The sequence below is a fragment of the Somniosus microcephalus genome, chromosome 7, assembly GCF_052327205.1.
Source record: "Somniosus microcephalus isolate GS21.2 chromosome 7, FLI_Smic_1.0, whole genome shotgun sequence".
NCBI classification, from domain to species: Eukaryota; Metazoa; Chordata; class Chondrichthyes; order Squaliformes; family Somniosidae; genus Somniosus; species Somniosus microcephalus.
Window position 1 is genome coordinate 219413308 of NC_140993.1, and position 18049 is coordinate 219431356.

Sequence of the window (18049 nt, forward strand, 5' to 3'; positions counted from 1 at the left end):
TCGTCCAGGCCGCAAGAAACGTCCAGGACTTCCCACATGGCACAGAATGTGCACTCCAAGGGACTGAGCTACCCTGGCATGCCTTTACTTTATAGACTATTAACTAGAAACACTTACCAGCTACTCACCAATCAGCTCCTTCCCTTGTGCCGATGTCACTTTTTAATTCTAACATCACTCTTTCAAATTCTGCCTTTGTTGAGTTGCTCCCACTCAGGTCTGCTGCCTCCGCTCTCGGGCCTTCCTCTGCCGCACTCTTTATTTGCTTTGCCTCCACTCTTGCTCCCACTCAGGTCCCTGCTGCCCCGTGATGTCACTCCTTGATTTTTCTGTTTGAAGGCTTTGTCGAGCACTGCTGCATCCGCTCCTCTCGCGCTCTTTATAGCGCCGCTACATCCGCTCCTCTCGCGCTCTTTAGCACCGTCAGTGCTCAGCCCAGCACAGACCAGCACAGTCAGTGCTCAGACAAGCACAGGCCAGACCAGCACAGTCAGTGCTCAGCTCAGCACAGACCAGACCAGCACAGTCAGTGCTCAGCCCAGCACAGACCAGACCAGCACAGTCAGTGCTCAGCCCAGCACAGACCAGACCAGCACAGTCAGTGCTCAGCTCAGCACAGACCAGACCAGCACAGTCAGTGCTCAGCCCAGCACAGACCAGACCAGCACAGTCAATGCTCAGCTCAGCACAGACCAGCTCAGTCAGTGCTCAGCCCAGCACAGACCAGACCAGCAGAGTTAGTGCTCAGCCCAGCACAGACCAGACCAGCAGAGTCAGTGCTCAGCCCAGCACAGACCAGACCAGCAGAGTTAGTGCTCAGCGCAGCACAGACCAGACCAGCCCAGCACAGACCAGACCAGCACAGTCGGTGCTCAGCCCAGCACAGACCAGACCAGCTCAGTCAGTGCTCAGCCCAGCACAGACCAGACCAGCACAGACTAGACCGGCACAGTTAGTGCTCAGCCCAGTACAGACCAGCCCAGCACAGACCAGACCGGCTCAGACCAGCCCAGCACAGACCAGACCGGCACAGTCAGTGCTCAGCCCAGCACAGACCAGACCGGCACAGTCAGTGCTCAGACCAGCACAGACCAGCCCAGCACAGACCAGACTGGCACAGTTAGTGCTCAGACCAGCACGGACTAGACCGGCACAGTTAGTGCTCAGCCCAGCACAGACCAGACCAGCACAGACTAAACCGGCACAGTCAGTGCTCAGACCAGCCCAGCACAGACCAGACCAGCACAGTTAATGCTCAGCCCAGCACAGACCAGACCAGCACAGACTAGACCGGCACAGTTAGTGCTCAGACCAGCACAGACTAGACCGGCACAGTTAGTGCTCAGACCAGCACAGACCAGACCGGCACAGTTAATGCTCAGCCCAGCACAGACCAGACCAGCACAGACCAGACCAGCACAGTCAGTGCTCAGCCCAGCACAGACCAGACCGGCACAGTCAGTGCTCAGACCAGCCCAGCACAGACCAGACCAGCACAGTCAGTGCTCAGCCCAGCACAGACCAGACCAGCACAGTTAGTGCTCAGCCCAGCACAGACCAGACCAGCACAGTTAGTGCTCAGCCCAGCACAGACCAGACCGGCACAGTCAGTGCTCAGCAGGCAGAGCCCGTTCCTGCCCTGCCTCCCATGCACCAGCTGGAGAATTTTGCACTGTTGTGGGCTGTGAAATTTCCTGTGTCTAATATAATCCACGATTATTATGAGCCTAGGGTAGAGACAGTTCCTTAAAAGTACTCCCATCTTTCCATTCTACCTTTCCACTTTTCCGAGGCTGCTGTGTGTTTCCAGCATTTTCTGTTAGTTTGGATTTTGCGGTTTCTTTTCTTTCATCCTCTCTAATCTTCTGTTTTTAGACTGTGATAACTTGCAGTTCCACAACATTGTTCAGCCTATCATCCATTTACTAGTTGCAATGCAAAGATACTAATCACATTTTTAGCTTTATTTTATTAACACTAGAAACTTTTTCAAAAATTACATAAAGTTGGCTAAACAGTGTGTATATTCTTTGAATGCAATCACTTGTTATAAGATGCTGCATGCTCAAACTATAACATTTTTATAAGGAAACAGTTGTGCTTCACCATATTTTGTTCAGTTACTAAATACTGTAACTTTTCAGTTTTGGACATACATGGGCTCCGAGTCAGCCTTCGAGGTCCTACCAGTTACATGGAGCAAAAGGTGGTAAATTGACATCTGCAAGTCTGATCACCGTTGAGAGGTTGGTAAAAAGGATGAAGACTAATTAATAATATTGATGTATTCCTGGCAAAGTTTTTCTTTTCCCTCCAGTACCAATGCACGTTGGTTTTCATCAATGTCAGTGCTCAGCCCAGCACAGACCAAACCAGACCAGCCCTTAGCTGGAATTAGCTGTACTGCTGTATAGGAAAGTGCAGAGTGGAAGCTGTGCAGCAGGTCACTTACTCATTTTGCTACAGTCAGATGTGGTCTGGGAAGGTTTTGTTTTGAGAATCTATCATATTAAATATTGCATGTAGTACAGTAAAACTAGTACAGTAACTGGTCTATTTAAAGTGCATTTTTCTAAGCACTTTTAAACTACTTTTAGGAGCTTTAAGTATGCACTACATTGTTCTAACGAATAAGAGTTTAGATAATGTAAAGGGGATTGTTTCTCATCCCCATGGTCTTATTTCTAATTATTATACAGAAAGATCTGGGGTATCTCCCTTGTTAACATTTTGTATTTTAATACTGCAGGCTAGAGGCAGGCTGGGAGTTTTCTGTCAAGCTCGCCTTTATGTGGAGCATTCTGTACAATAGAAATTGTGGGTTGCACGCCTCATCCAGGAAGAGTTTTGCACAAAATGGCCCGTATTTTCTGATCGGAGGCTTCCTGCGTGCGGAGGCCCCCGATCTGGAATCTACGGACTTACCTCAGGGCTCCCGAGGTCCGGACACTTCCGCTCCTGGGCCTCTCCAAACTCGTAATGTGCAGGGCCCACGTATCCCAGAGGCGCATGCGGTTCGCAAGCGTCCCTGGGATTACGTGGGCCATGGGGAGCCAACAGGAGAAGGGACTCTCCCTTCATACACTGGACAGATAGACCTGTCAAATATATGAATGGAGATCATTCCAAAAACACTGTAAAACATTAAATAAATTTTAAAAACCATCACGTTTTTAAAATGAGTTGAAATTACAGTAAGCTCAAGGAACAGCATGTCATCTTTTGTTTCTGGACTTAACAGTGAGTTCAACAATTTCAGACCATAACCTCTGCCCCCATTTTTTTTGGATGGCATCTGTTGATGATTCTGCCATTCCCATTTACACCTCTACCAGACTCATCTTTTGATTCTTTACTTGTCCTATTATCATCTCCTTTTGCCTTGCACCATCATCTCTTTTGTCTTTTAATCTCTCCTGCCTTCCAGCCTATCACAGACCTTCCCTTTTGTTCTTTCCTCCCCTCACCCTTTCCCTGCCCCTGCACTTGCTTAAAACCTGTTCCATCTCTAACTTTTACCAGTTCTGACGAAAGGTCATCGACCTGAAACGTTAACTCTGTTTCTCTCTCCACAAATGCTGCCTGACCTGCTGAGTATTTCCAGCATTTTCTGTTTTTATTTCAGATTTCCAGCAGCTGCAGTATTTTGCTTTAGCATTTGTACTGATGTCGACTTGCAAAAATTTGTTTACTCTCCTGTGGGAGATGATTACCTAAAGGCTACCCTTCCAAGAAGAGAAAACTGACTTGCTTTCTGATCCCCAAAGGGAATAGAATGGACATTCTGCAGTATCCATCTAACATTACATTCTGCTATTATTGAATCCTGCAATGTTGCCTTCCACAGATGATATCCCTGGTGAAACTTAATGTTTAGTCCTGTGATGAACATACATTTCTGGAACAATTCTCCATACTTAAATCTGTGTAAAAGATGATCCAGAAAGTAATAAGTTCATCAAAACTTTTGTTTGCATCAGATTATATTTTTGCAGACTGAAAGTTTACTTTTGGACCTAAGTATGCAGTCTGTGTCCCTAAGAAGTATCAACTGAGAAAAGCTTGTATTTGTACAGAGCTTTAAGAAAAAAAAATTGCATTTATATCACGCCTTTCACAACCTCAGGACGTCCCAAAGTGATTTACAACCAATGAAGTACTTTTTGGAGTGTAGTCACTGTTGTAATGTAGGAAACGCGACAGCCAATTTGCGCACAGCAAACTCCCACAAACAGCAGTGTGATAATGACCAGATAATCTGTGTTTAATGATGTTGGTTGAGGGATAAATACTGGCCAGGATACCGGAGAACACCTATGCTCTTCTTTGAAATAGTGCAATGGGATCTTTTACGCCCACCTGAAAGAGCAGATGGGGCCTCACTTTAACGTCTGATCCGAAAGACGGCACCTCCTACAGAGCAGCACTCCCTCAGCACTGCACTGGAATGTCAGCCTAGTTTTTGTGCTCGAGTCGCTGGAGCGAGACTGGAACTCACAAACTTCTGACTCAGAGGAGAGTGCTACCACTGAGCCACGGTTAACACTCACAGCAAGGTATTTTCATGTTGCTGCTATCTTGGATTATATCCCACGAGATATGAATCAATATTTTAGCAATACTGACCATGGTATTTTACATAGCTGCAGATACTTCATTAAGGTACTGTACAGAGCAGGTTCAGATATACATTGGCAACATTATTGCCATGTTGACCAGGGTCATTTGGCTGTGATTTCAAATTGTTGAAAAAAAATACTTTGCACTGCTGTGATGGTATCTCTACACGCTTTGTATATATTTGTGTTTGATTTAGTGCACTTAAAAAAACACATACACGTGAGGTTTGCTATTTAAAAGCCTCTTTGTTTATATATTGTTTTTCATGTTCCATGAGAGTATAGCTCTGGGATCCAGCCAAAGCTTCTAGTAATGATGCTCTGATACTGGTTGTTAAAAGCCCTGGAGGAAGTTGATCACCTTCTATATCCCGTTGATCACTACTCTGTCTTTATTGGGACCTGTCCATTAATATTTAACAAAGTAACTGTTTACAGTAAGTGCTAGTCAATATCCAAAATGATGTATACTCTTTCCATTTAAGTCAGATTAATTTTGGACCACCTCTTTTGGGGGGAAAAAAAGTGCCTCGAGATCTTTTATGTCTACCTGAATAGGTGCACGGGGGTTCTGTTTAACATCTCATTTGAAATATAGCACCTGCAACAATCCGAATTGTTACCTTAAATGACCTGCTCAAGTCTGTACTGGGACTTGAACTCTCAATTTTCTGACTTGGAGGCAAGGGTGCCTCTACTGAGCTATGTTGACTGTTCCTGGCCAACATTATCCTTCAGTCATCACCAACAAAATATCTTCAGTGGACAGTCAGCTCATTAATGTTCATGGGACCTTGCCATGTTCAAATTAGCTGCTGTTTGCTGTTTCAACAGTGACTACACTCCACAGTTGTTTCATTGGCTGCGAAGCACTTTGTGATGTCTTGAGGATGTGAAAGACACTCTATAAATTCACGTTCTTTCTTTAATTAGTTTAATTGCCTGGTCAGTGGAGTTATGACTTGGAGTTTAAATAATAAAAGCCAGTGTTTTATTTACATTTATTTATTGTGTTGGTGACTTAATCAGAGGGATTATTTTGTGCATGTGTTGCAGGAGCCGTGTCTATTTTAGCTATGAAAAGAGCTTGTCTGGGAGCATCTTACAGATGCGGAATTATAGAATTTTAAAGGCTAAGAAATTAATTTTGTGAATACCTCTGTGCTGACTTTTTTTGTACATGCCCTAACTCGCATTTTAGAAATGTGGCGTGTGTCTCGTTACTATTACTGTAGAAGTAATTGAGGGCTTTTGGTTTATTCTGCTCTTATGACTGTGTAGTATATTTTTAAATCTGGTCGATGAGGCTTCATATTGGCTGGTGCTAAATCTTGCATTTCATACTACAACATAACCATCTGAAAATTGTTTCTAGCTTACCATGGGAAATTCTACTGCAAATCTTTTCCTACCTAGATGTATCATCCTTGTTGTGTGCAGGCTGTGTCAGCAAGTCTTTCTACCAGGTGTCTAATGACAAGTAAGTGGATGTATTTGCTGCTGATTAAGGTTCTTGGGATGCTGTTTAACCTGACTGGAGCAATCTCTGCATGTGAGACAATCTTCCTGTAACTGCAATCCCAAACCACATAGGGCACCTTATAACCAGGCTGTGGAATACTGAAGTCCTGCAATTTGCCTTAAATGACGTCTGATCGCATAATCTCATACCGAATGACCATTTATTTTGTTTAGCAGAGTTGTCACCCTTGAAGTTGCTCTATCAGTGGCTACACTTACATGTTGATCTCTTGTGGTGTTGCAAACAGGTAGGCAAGACAAAGTGCTGTCTTCACACCAAGCAGGGTTACAGGGGGTGGGGGGAAACAACTGGATGTGGGGGAGGAGGACGAAGGGGGAAGGAAAGGAGTGGAGGGGGGAAGGAAGCTAGAGTAAAAGTGAGGGAAACTACCTTAGGGGAGTTGGGAAAAGTACCTCGGCAGGTTCCGGTATTTTAAAAACTACATGGGTCGAATAAGCCCTGACTTTTTAAATAAACCTCAATTTCTCAAACAATTAAGAGGCTCTGATATTTCAAGTCTGAGGAGATCATGACTTTTTTTAAATTAAGAAATAAAGAAGGAATATGCCTCTCTGATGACAAGATTTCTTAATTTCTACACTGGCACTGATTTCTCAAGGTTGATTCCTGTAATAAGGCATTACAGTGTGACAAACAATGAACTAAGTTTAACATTGAAAACCCCTATCACAGTGCTGCCTACAGCATAACGAGTATTGCATGTAATGTTGCAACACACCTTCTGTTTTTATAAATGTATATTACAACGTAACCTTCCCTTATGCTCTGCTTTTTTGTTGCTACTGTATTTAAGTGGTGTAGAAATGTTTTCTTTTTATATATCATTTTAGATGCGTAGACCCATTATTTATTATAGTCACATGGGCCCTGAAATTACACCATTGGGCACTCGGAAACCTTAATGTTTTCATCTGAAATTCTCTCTGCTAATTATAATAAATGGGCTAATGTCTCTGTTAAAATAGCAGAGAGGAGAATTTCAGCAAAAGCTTTTGTATGCGAGTATCTCACAGTGTAGTTTCGAGGCCATTATATTTTCTAAATCTGTGCACTTGGATTTTATCGCCGTGTTTGACACACTTGTAACGCTGTAAATGGGTGATCATGCTTTAATCTACATTTTCAGGCTGCCGGTATTGCAAAACTTCCTCAATAATAATAATTAGACTTAAATATTGGTATCTGCCACAGTATCGTTAGTAGTTGAATAATTTGTTTAACATTTTGCCATATCTATTTCCAAATATTGGTGAAATTAAATGAACATTTATGATATTGGTGTACAACAACCTACCTTTAAAATGTGATTATAAAGTTTTTATTATACTTTTGTGAAATGTCTTTTACTATATCTCTCTTCCAGTTTAATATGGCACAGAATCTACTGCAGCTATTTTGCATGCAAAAAAAAGGCCTGGAAGCCCAAGGCTGTAGACATAGCCACTGAGAACCTGAGTAGAATTTCTATACAGGACAGTCCAGCAGGATTTTGGAAGAAAGAGTATATACGCAAATGTGCAGGCCTGGGCACAAGAGGAGTGGGGCAGTTGTTGAAACACATTAACCGTTACACAGGATTACCGTCAAAGCTCAAAGAAGCTGTGAAGTAAGAATGAACGTTCAGTACAATTTTATATTAGGAATTTAGAAGCAGGTGCAATGGGGAGAATTGTAATGCAAAGAATTTGAGAATATTTGGTGATGTTGGACAGGTGGATTTTAACACTTGCTGATTATTTTGAATAAAAGGCAATTGTGGTATGAATGTGATGTCAGTTAGGCCTCCATTGATCTCCTAAGCTTTGTAACTGTTAAAGAAATGTATATCTTAATAAGTGGGTCCCCAGACACACCTTGTTGCTTTATTTGGAAGAAAATCTGAAGTATAATTCACTAATGCCATTCTTACTGTAGAGCCTCACAATAGGTATGCAAAAATCCAAGCCATTTGTGAAGTATTAGTGCGCTGGCTTTGCTGCTGCCAGAATGCAGTTGGGGTTTATGGTTTCAGTCACCGTGTTACTTCAGGTTGATACTTTTTTCCTTTTTGCTCTCTTTTCATCCGCCCCCCCCCCCCCCAGGCTAGCAGCGTAGCATCTACATAAATTGGAATTTATAGTATGAAACCATTTCAATTTTACAAAGCAAATTATCAGGGGAGTTCTCTTGGTGTCCGGGCCAATATTTACCCTTCACTTAAAAAACAAATTATCTGGTCATTATCTCATTGCTGTTTATGGGAGCTTGCTGTGCACTAATTGTCTGCCACGTCCCCTACATTACAACAGTGATCACTTCAAAAGTACTTAATTGGCTGTAAAGGCCTTTTTGGACGTCCTGAGGTTGTGAAAGGCGTTCTATAAATGCAAGTCTTTTATATAGTAACTTATGGTCCTTTTGAAAAATTAGTGAATATTTTTAATGAATTATTGACTTCATGTGTAGTGATTTTTGTATGAGCTGACATGACAGCAGGATGCACTTGCAGACAACTCTTAAAACATGATTTTGATGATAGCAAGAGGAATAAAGGCCTCTGTATTAATCCCCCTACGACAGGTGGGAGTGGGTCAGGGGAGAGGGGGTGGTGGCGGTGAGGTTAAAGACTTAAATACAGGGAACACGTCCCCAACGTGCTGTGTTAGCACCCGGCGAATTTTTTACGGTGGCAGGTATCGGGGCGTCCGAGTGTTCCATCATGGAGAGGCGTGGCATTTAATTAACATATTATTTAAATTGGGCTTCCACAGTGCCATCGGGAGCCTGATTTAAAATTCGCTGCTGCTGCATGGAGGGCGGGAAAGCCGGCAGTGAAAGGGAGGTGGGAGCTGCCGGCTCCACAAGGTAAGTGCAATTCTCAGCACTCTTTGTAGGCCAGGAGGATCAGGGGTGCTCTCCCACCCCCACCCGGCCCCTCTAGGAAGCCTTCGGCCTCCCCCCATCACCAATCTCTCTTCCTCTTTCCGCCCGCCCTCTCTTTTTTTTTCCCCCCCCCCCCCCCCACATACATCATGGCCTCTCTTTTGTTCCCCCCTCTCCCTCCACATCACAGTCCCCCCCACCCCGATTGCCGGGAAATGTCCTCCGCTGCAGCCTCCTGCAGCTGTTGTTCCCTCCCGGCCGCTGGCCAAGCTGTCAATTTGCCCAGCTGCCTGGCGGGAAATGGAACAAAAGAATGATTGAGGTCCTGTCGTTAATTTTGGCCCTGACTGTGCTGGGTTTTTTGGCTGTTTTCACCCTCCCCGTAAATATCTGGGCCAAAGACTTCAGAAAAATTGTATTAGGGTACCAGTAGGCAAGTCACAGATTTCATACAGCTTAATTGCACACCGGAGCTATCCTCACTTAACAAATGATAGCTGACTCCGGCATTTGAACTTTTGCATTATAATGGATAGTATGGCATATGATACTACACAGGTAGAAGAACCAATATATAAAACTTCAGTGTGTCTGAAATTTGGATGTTTCAAGAATGTTTAGGTGCAGATGCAACAGTTGTGTGTACACATGAGTTCTGTGGCACTGCTCCAGTTTTGTTCTTGTAGGCAATTAAACAGCCTGACTATATTTCTTTACTGTGGGCTCTGTCTACACATCATCGTTCACTGCCCAACAGTAATGAGTAGCACTCAGCCTTCTTGAGAATTCCCACTTTTTTTTTAACCTGCAGTCTTCACCAGTTGTTTGTCCCAGTAGATCAGCTGTGATTACCGACACAAGGAATAAATCTTTGTAACTGAAGACTTTGCTACCCTGCAGGTTAGTGGGTAATATCATGGTCTACCTTTCTCAACATGGAATTGTTGACTGGCTTCTCAGCACTGAGCTAGGGTTAGGGTGTATCCAGCCCAGCTAATACTCAAGAGGACAACTGCTCAGTGAGGCCAGGAAGCCATACCCTGCTGATGGTTCTGTAAAAATTGAGGCCTACGTCTTTACATTCATAAATATAAACAGAAAATTCTGGAAAGAGTCAGCAGGCCGGGCAGCATCTGTGACCTGCTGAGTATTTCTAGCATTTTCTGTTTATATTTCAGGTTTCCAGCATCCGCAGTATTTTGCCTTTTGCTTTACATTCACGTTGGGTATCGAGAGAATAGCTTTATTTCTGATCCGCAAAATAGAGTGCATCAAGTCAGCCAATTTTGCTCTGGTGCCAAAATCACAAACATACAACGGACAGTGTGCATTAGTTTTTGCAGCAGCCTCTGGTAGTATATATTAGTTTGTATTTATCAGATTTGATTTTGATTCCCTCTTGTGAACAGGTGCAATACTTGTCCGGCAGCCAAGCAGCCTGACTCATACAATAACACTAACTCACGGCAACCTATAGTATACAGTCTCTAGTTCCCACCTAGATTAAACAAAGGGGTTGATTTTCCTGGAGCCGTCAGGCGGGGTTTCAGGCGTGTGGGAGAGGAAAATCCCGAATTCGGGGGTCCCGACACCATCCCGCCCAAAACCCCGCTCCACGCAAGTTTCAGAGGTGGCGGGTACCCGCCCCGCACTGGGACCTGCCGACCCCAGGCGGGAAGAGATTAGTGCCAATTAACTGCCTGTTAACAGGTAGTTAACAGGCAGTTTTTAGCCTAATCCCTATTTTGAGGGGTGTCGTGTGGGATTCCCGACGGCTCCAAACCACACCAGGTTAGAGCAGGCGGGCCGTCGGGTTGAAGGACTTGGAGGGGTCGCGATGTCTGTGTTCAGGTGAGTGATGGGTGCATGAGTGCAAAGGTAAGTGTGTTTGGTGTGTCTAAAGTGTGTAAAGAACTTTTACTTACCTGTACTTACATTAACAGCCTTTCTTCCTGTAGGCGTCGGGAGCGCATCACTCAGCCGGCACTTAAAGCTGAATGGCTGCGATCTGTGAAAAGTGACAGCCTTCAGCTTTGAGTGCCCTGAGAGTTCTAACTGAGTGTGTGCAGAAGGACTCATGTTAGAACTCAGACTGTCAGTGTTTGGCAGCTTCAAACAGCTGTGAAACACTGATATTTCATCTGTCAAGAACTCTTGACAGATGAAATTGCAGTCTGTGACGTCACCTGTTGCCAGGTGGCCCTTAATTGGCCTGCTGAGCCCGCTGGGCGGGCTCAACAAAGTCAATCAAGGGAAAATCGCGCGGATTGGCCGGTTGTCGATGTAGGCGGGTCTAAAACCCGAAAGTTGTAGTCCCGCCTTCTTCCCGACAGCTTCAGGAAAATCTAATTCCTGATCGAAAGTCTTCCTTTTCCTGTAGACATTGAGGCAATGAAAGTAATTCTGTGGCTTGGAAACTCAGTACAGGAAACTTTGGTTTATCCGGAGGTTGTATGTCTGGAAACCTCGATCTACCGGCAGAAATCAGGAGCCGTTTTGTTAGGTTTATTTTCTTCTCGTGGCTTTGTTTTCAACAGTCAGGCTCTGGAAAGTCTCTCTCAAGCTGTTGCTAAGCTACAGAGATGCTTCCAAGGTACGGGCCGACTGTTAACAAATACTGTTGCTTAGCAACAGCTTGTAGTCAGATACGGAGATGAAAACCTCCGTATGCTTCAACATTAACTTTGTATGTCCGGCAGTTTTGATAGATCGGCAACAGCTCGGTCCCGTCGGTGCAGGATATAACAAAGTTTCCTGTACATCATCCATTTGACTGGGTCCTTTTTATATATCAAAAAATTACAAACATCACTGGACCAAATTAATCACAGTATTGGACTCCCTGTCAAAGGGACTGACGTTTTACTGGATGGGCAACGACAAGGACAGTTGAAATACATAAGCCATAGAGCAGCTGGTTCATCAGAGAGAAAGCTCTCAGAAGCATTGTGCATCTTTTACATTTGGGCTAAAGGTTTCTCTTGGATCAAACTTAATCATGCCTGATCGTGATTAGGTTGTTATGACTCAGTGGGACCTTTCTTTAAAAATGTCCCTCTCTAACCCAGGCTAAGACCAGGTGCAGTGCTCTACCATAATCTCAACTAAGATCAGCTAACTGAGCACCGATCAGCGATTTGAATTTGAAATCTCTCTGGTCCGTATGGCTCATTTACGTGCCCGACAAGCACCTTGGGACATTTAGGTGCTTTATAAATACAAGTTGTTGTTGTCATGATACCTAAAGAAGAATGAGGATTTCTCCGTGTCCTGGTCAACATTCCTCCCTCAACCAGCGCACTCAAAAAATAGTTTAACTGGTCATTCCATCATTTGTGTTTATGGGGGTCTTGCTGTGCCCAAAATGGGCTACCATGGTTCCCTAGATAACAGTGCCTACACTTCAAAAGTAATGCTTGGTTATGAAGAACTTTGGCATGTTCTGTAGAGGTGAAATGTGCTATGTAAATGCAAGTTCTTTTGTTTTGAAATTTAGCTGTAATGCTAACTGCTGGTAGAAAGAAAAAAGGAATATTCCTCGGGGCTAATTTTCATTCCTTCTGCCGGATGGGAATGAGGCAGTAGTGTGCTTAAAATAACACCGTAGCACTTACTGCCCTGCTGATTTTGAGGTTGCTTCCGTTTTGGTTGGGATCTTGAAATTGGATGCCCAGGTGCCCATTAACAGGCGGAAGCCTCATTAGCCCATGCAAATCAGGGTCCTATGATATCAACAGGACTCCGATGCAATTTTGAAGTACCAATGGGCGGAGCGTCCTTAAAGGGACCTGTTCATACTAATCCGCAAAAGGCGAAGAAAGATTTGATATTCACAAAAATATATCCAACCCCTCCCCAACTTCGCTGGACAGAATGGGCTCCGTGTGGAGCTTCTAGATTTTCAGCCCCCTCCGATTGACGAGCTGCTCCAGTGTGAATCGGGCCATTTCCATTAGGTGGGCTGCAGGCTCACTCTGCCCCCTTGCACCAAATGGAAGCAGTTACACAAAAATCAACCCTCTTGTGTCTAAAAACTTTTCACACCGCTGCAGGAGTTCCTCAGGGCAGTGTCCTAGACCCAACCATCTTCAGCTGCTTCATCAATGACCTTCCCTCCTCTTATGTTCATTAATAAATAGACATTCTTATTATGAACACAGCTAGCTTTTGCTAGACACTTTTATTGAGCACATGTGGACTAGGTACAGTATCTGTAGAGGCATCCATCTTGACTGCTGCCTTGTGGGTAGCCTAGTGCCTCATGGGTAATGTAGTCTTAATATACATACAGCTGGGTAGTGTAGTCTTATATGCAGCTCTACACAGCTCTGGCTCCACCTAGTGTCCACTATAGAATGACATGTTATTGATCATTACATCCCCCTTTCTTTGAGGTTTAACAAAATCAATATCAATCAACTTTCAAGAAAACAATAAAGATAATATCAGTAACACTTTTGTTAGTGCTCTATAAACAAACATTTTCAAAACAGTCAACACATTTTCAAAGCTTTACATTGTACTCAAAGATTAAGTCTATCAGGCTTTTTTACTTCACGTGTGGATCTTCTCAACACGGGTAAGTCTGATGTGTCTTCATGAGATTGTTCTGGCAGTGAATGACAAGATGCAGTTGCGGCATTGTCATCAATCTGGTCTTGAATAGTCTTGTGTTTTTAGGAGGGAACGGCGGTTCCTCCTGAGAATCTGTCCTTCCTCAGTTCTAACAGTGTATGACCTTGGTCCTACTTCCTCAAGAACTGTAGCTTTCCTGTTCCATGCATCTGGATGCCTATCATGTTCTCAATGTCCTTATTTATGCCAGGCCAATAAACAGTGTCTCTTGCTCTCCTTTTGCATTTTTCAATTCCGAGGTGTCCCTCATGAATCCTTTTGAGCATGTCTTGACATAGAGCCTGTGGAATGACTATTCTGTTCTGTTTTAGTAATAGTCCACTTGCGACACTCAATTCTGACCTTGTGAAAATATTTTGGACAGGAACCTTTTGGCCAACCATGATGAATGTTCTCTATTACTGTTTGTAATACTGTATCTTTTACTGTTTCTTCTGCTATTTGCTTTGATTTTGTGTCTGACACGGGCAGCGCAGCAGTGACCATACTCACATGAACATCCACGTCTTCTTCAGTAGAGCTCACATGACTCATTGTGGGTGCTCGGGATAGTGCATCTGCTAATACTATGTATTTGCCTGGTGTGTAGATCAGTTCAAAGTCATATCTTTGCAGCTTCATCATGAGTCGTTGAATCCTTGGAGACATCTCATTCAGGTTTTTTTTTATGATGGCAACCAGAGGGCTGTGGTCTGTCTCAACTGTGAAGGTGGGAAGTCCATATATGTAGCCATGAAACTTTTCTAGTCAAACTACCAAGCCTAGACATTCCTTTTCAATCTGGGCGTATCGACACTCAGTATCAGTCATAGACCTGGAGGCATAGGCAACAGGCTTCCAATCTTCACCCTCTGCTTGTAGCAAGACCGCACCTAGGCCATCTTTTGATGCATCCGTTGACACTTTGATTCTTTTTGTTGGGTCAAAGAAGGTGAGTACAGGTATGGTTGTTAGCACTGTTTTGAGGTTTATCCACTCTTGTTCATGTCTTTCTGTCCATGCGAACTCATTTGTTTTATGTAGCAGGTCTCGCAGACAGGCTGTCTTGGCTGACAAGTTAGGAATGAACTTTCCAATGAAGTTTATCATCCCCATGATGCATAGCACTCCTTTTTTGTCAGTGGGTCGGGGCATTTTGAGTATGGCGTTTACTTTTTCCATATCTGGCTCTATTCCTTTACCAGATAGATTATCTCCTAGGAAAGTGACTTCCTGGACGCCAAACTGACACTTGGCTTTGTTGAGCTTCAGTCCATTCCGGCGTATGCTCTGTAGCACTTTAGTCAGTCTCTCATTGTGTTCTTTCAGTGTGGAGCCCCAGATGATGATGTCATCAACATAGACCCGAACTCCTTCCAGACCTTCAATTATGTGTTCCATCGCTCTATGAAAGATTTCAGATGCAGATATTATCCCGAAAGGCATTCTGAGGAAACAATACCTGCCAAATGGTGTGTTGAAGGTACAGTATTTGGTGCTCTCTTCATCCAGTTTTAGTTGCCAAAATCCTTGTGAGGCATCGAGCTTTGTAAAGTATCTGGCACCTGACATTTCACTGGTGATTTCTTCTCGCTTGGGAATCTGGTAGTGTTCACGTTTTATGTTTGCATTTAAGTCCTTTGGATCCATACATATTCTTTACACATACCATGGAGTTAACCCAGTCTGTTGGCTCTTCGACTTTCCTGATGACTCCTAGTGTGGTCATTCTGTCCAGTTCATTCTTGAGCCGGTCATGCAGGGGTGCTGGAACTCTTCGTGGAGCATGTACCACTGGCTGAGCATCCTCCTTTAGCTGGATCTTGTAAGTGAATGGTAGAACTCCAAATCCTTTGAACACATCCTGGAAATTATTCACTACAGAATCCACCGAGTCATCTGGTCTGCTTATGGCACAGTTTATACGGTAGACTCTCTTGACCAGTTCTAAGTCCTCACAAGCTTTGTCACCCAGTAGTGAATCAAGTCTTTTAGCCACAACAGAAAACATGAGATGATGCACTTTGTCTTTGACTGTCACTTTAAGTCTGCATACACCTAAGCTATCTATTTTTTGTCCATTATAGTCCTTCAGTAGTACTGACTTTTTCTGTATTTTGGGCTTTTCTTTCATATTGTTAATGTCACTCATACTGATTAAGTTTGCTTTTGCCCCAGTGTCTAGTTTCAAGGTAACTAATGCTCCATTTACCTGCAGTGGGATCATCCATTTGTCCTCTTTTACTGCATTAACTTTATGTTCAGCATTGTCCATTTCTGAGGGCTGCACATTTTCTGTATCCTTTTTGATATTGTCACATGACACCATTCCTACAAAAAATGTCTCACTTAAATCAGTGTCCTCAATTACATTAACTCGTTGCCCTTTCTTAGTTTTTACTTTTGAAAAGCATTGTTTGGCAAAGTGATTCTTTCCATTACACTTTGTGCACATTTTTCCAAACGCTGGGCATTGTCTCAACTGGTGTTTGTAACCACAGCGTTTACAATTAAAAATTTCATCCTCCGATTGCTTTTCATTTCTGTTCTGCTCACGTTTCTTCCCCTTGTAGGACACAGCACCGACAGCAGCATTATCACTCATTACAATCGCATCATTATTGATTTCACTGAAAGTCTTCACGTGCTTTCAAGCTAGCTCGCTGGCTTGGCATATTTTCACTGCATTTTCCAAATTTAGTTCGGTTTCTCTCAACAGACGTTCCCTGACTTTTTTATCATGAATACCAAACACAATCTGGTCACGAATCATGGATGATTTCAGCTCAGAGAAATTACATGTCTGTGCTTTCAGTTTCAGATCAGTTATAAAGCTATCAAAAGTCTCATTTTGCTGCTGTGTCCTTGAACAGAACATGTATCTTTCATAGGTCTCATTCTTTTTGGGAGAGCAATGTGCATCAAATTTTTTTTAGCACATCTTCTAATTTTTCTCTGTTCTCCTCTGGATTAAATACAAATGTATTAAATACCTCTATCGCCTGTGGGCCTGCAACCGTAAGCAGCAACGCTATCTTCCTTGCATCTGGCTTCGTACCGAATCCGATGGCTGCAATGTAGAGTTTGAATTGTTAAGAGTCTGCCAATTGTAGTCGATATTTCCTGTGAGTTTCAAACGCTCTGGTGGCTTCAAATTCTCCATGTCGCTTTTCACTATTTTCAGCAGATCTTCACCATCCTGGTACCATCTTATGTTCATTAATAAATAGACATTCTTATTATGAACACAGCTAGCTTTTGCTAGACACTTTTATTGAGCACATGTAGACTAGGTACAGTATCTGTAGAGGCATCCATCTTGACTGCTGCCTTGTGGGTAGCCTAGTGCCTCATGGGTAATGTAGTCTTAATATACATACAGCTGGGTAGTGTAGTCTTATATGCAGCTCTACGGCTTCACCTAGTGTCCACTATAGAATGACACGTTATTGATCATTACACCTCCATCATAATGTATGAAGTGGGGATGTTCGCTGATGATTGCACAGTGTTCAGTTCCATTCGCAACTCCTCAGATAATGAAGCAGTCCGTGCCCGCATGCAGCAAGACATTGATGACATTCAGGCTTGGGCTGATGTGTGGCGCGAATGTTACTTGCTACTTAAGTGCCAGGCAGTGACCATCTCCAATGAGAGAGTCTAACCATTGCCCCTTGACATTCAACGGTATTGCCATCGCCGATCCCCCAACATCAACATCCTGTGGGGTCACCATTGACCAGAGACTTAACTGGACCAGCCACATAAATATTGTGGCTACAAGAGCAGGTCAAAGGATCTGTATTTTGAGGCGACTGTCTTGCCCCTTGACTCCCCAAAGCCTTTCCACCATCTACAAGGCACAAGTCTGGAGTGTGATGACACACTTGCTACTTGCTTGGATGAGTGCAACTCCAACAACACTCCAGAAACTCGACATCATCCAGGGCAAAGCAGCCCGCTTGATTGGCCTCCCGTCCGAAACCTTAAACATTCACTCTCTCTACCGCTGGTGCACAGTGTCTGCAGTGTGTACCATCTACAAGGTGCACTGCAGCAACTCGTCAAGGCTTCTTCGGCAATACTTCCCAAACCCGCGACCTCTTCCACCTAGAAGGACAAGGGCACCAGGTGCATGCGGACACCACCACCTCCAAGTTCCCCTCCCAAGTCACACACCATCCTGACTTGGAAATATATCGCCGTTCCTTCATCGTCGTTGGGTCAAAACCCTGGAACTCCCTCCCTAACAGCACTGTGGGAGTACCTTCACCGCACGGACTGCAGCAGTTCACGAAGGCGGCTCACCACCACCTTCTCAAGGGCAATTAGGGATGGGCAATAAATGCTGGCCTTACCAGCGACGCCCACATCCCAGGAACACATTTTTAAAAAATACAACATTTTGGTT

The 18049-nt window shown here is 43.9% G+C and overlaps 1 protein-coding gene across 3 annotated transcripts in view; it reads left to right on the plus strand.

The window, feature by feature from the left end:
- The window catches only part of fbxo15 (F-box protein 15), a 59477-nt gene that overhangs the window by 10684 nt on the left and 30744 nt on the right, over positions 1–18049 (plus strand). For all 3 annotated transcript variants that reach the window (XM_085993430.1, XM_085993429.1, XM_085993431.1), the window contains exons 2-4: positions 2145–2246; positions 5995–6099; positions 7526–7768. In XM_085993430.1, coding sequence (XP_085849556.1) covers positions 2145–2246; positions 5995–6099; positions 7526–7768 — 450 coding nt within the window. The remainder of the gene's footprint in view (positions 1–2144; positions 2247–5994; positions 6100–7525; positions 7769–18049) is intronic.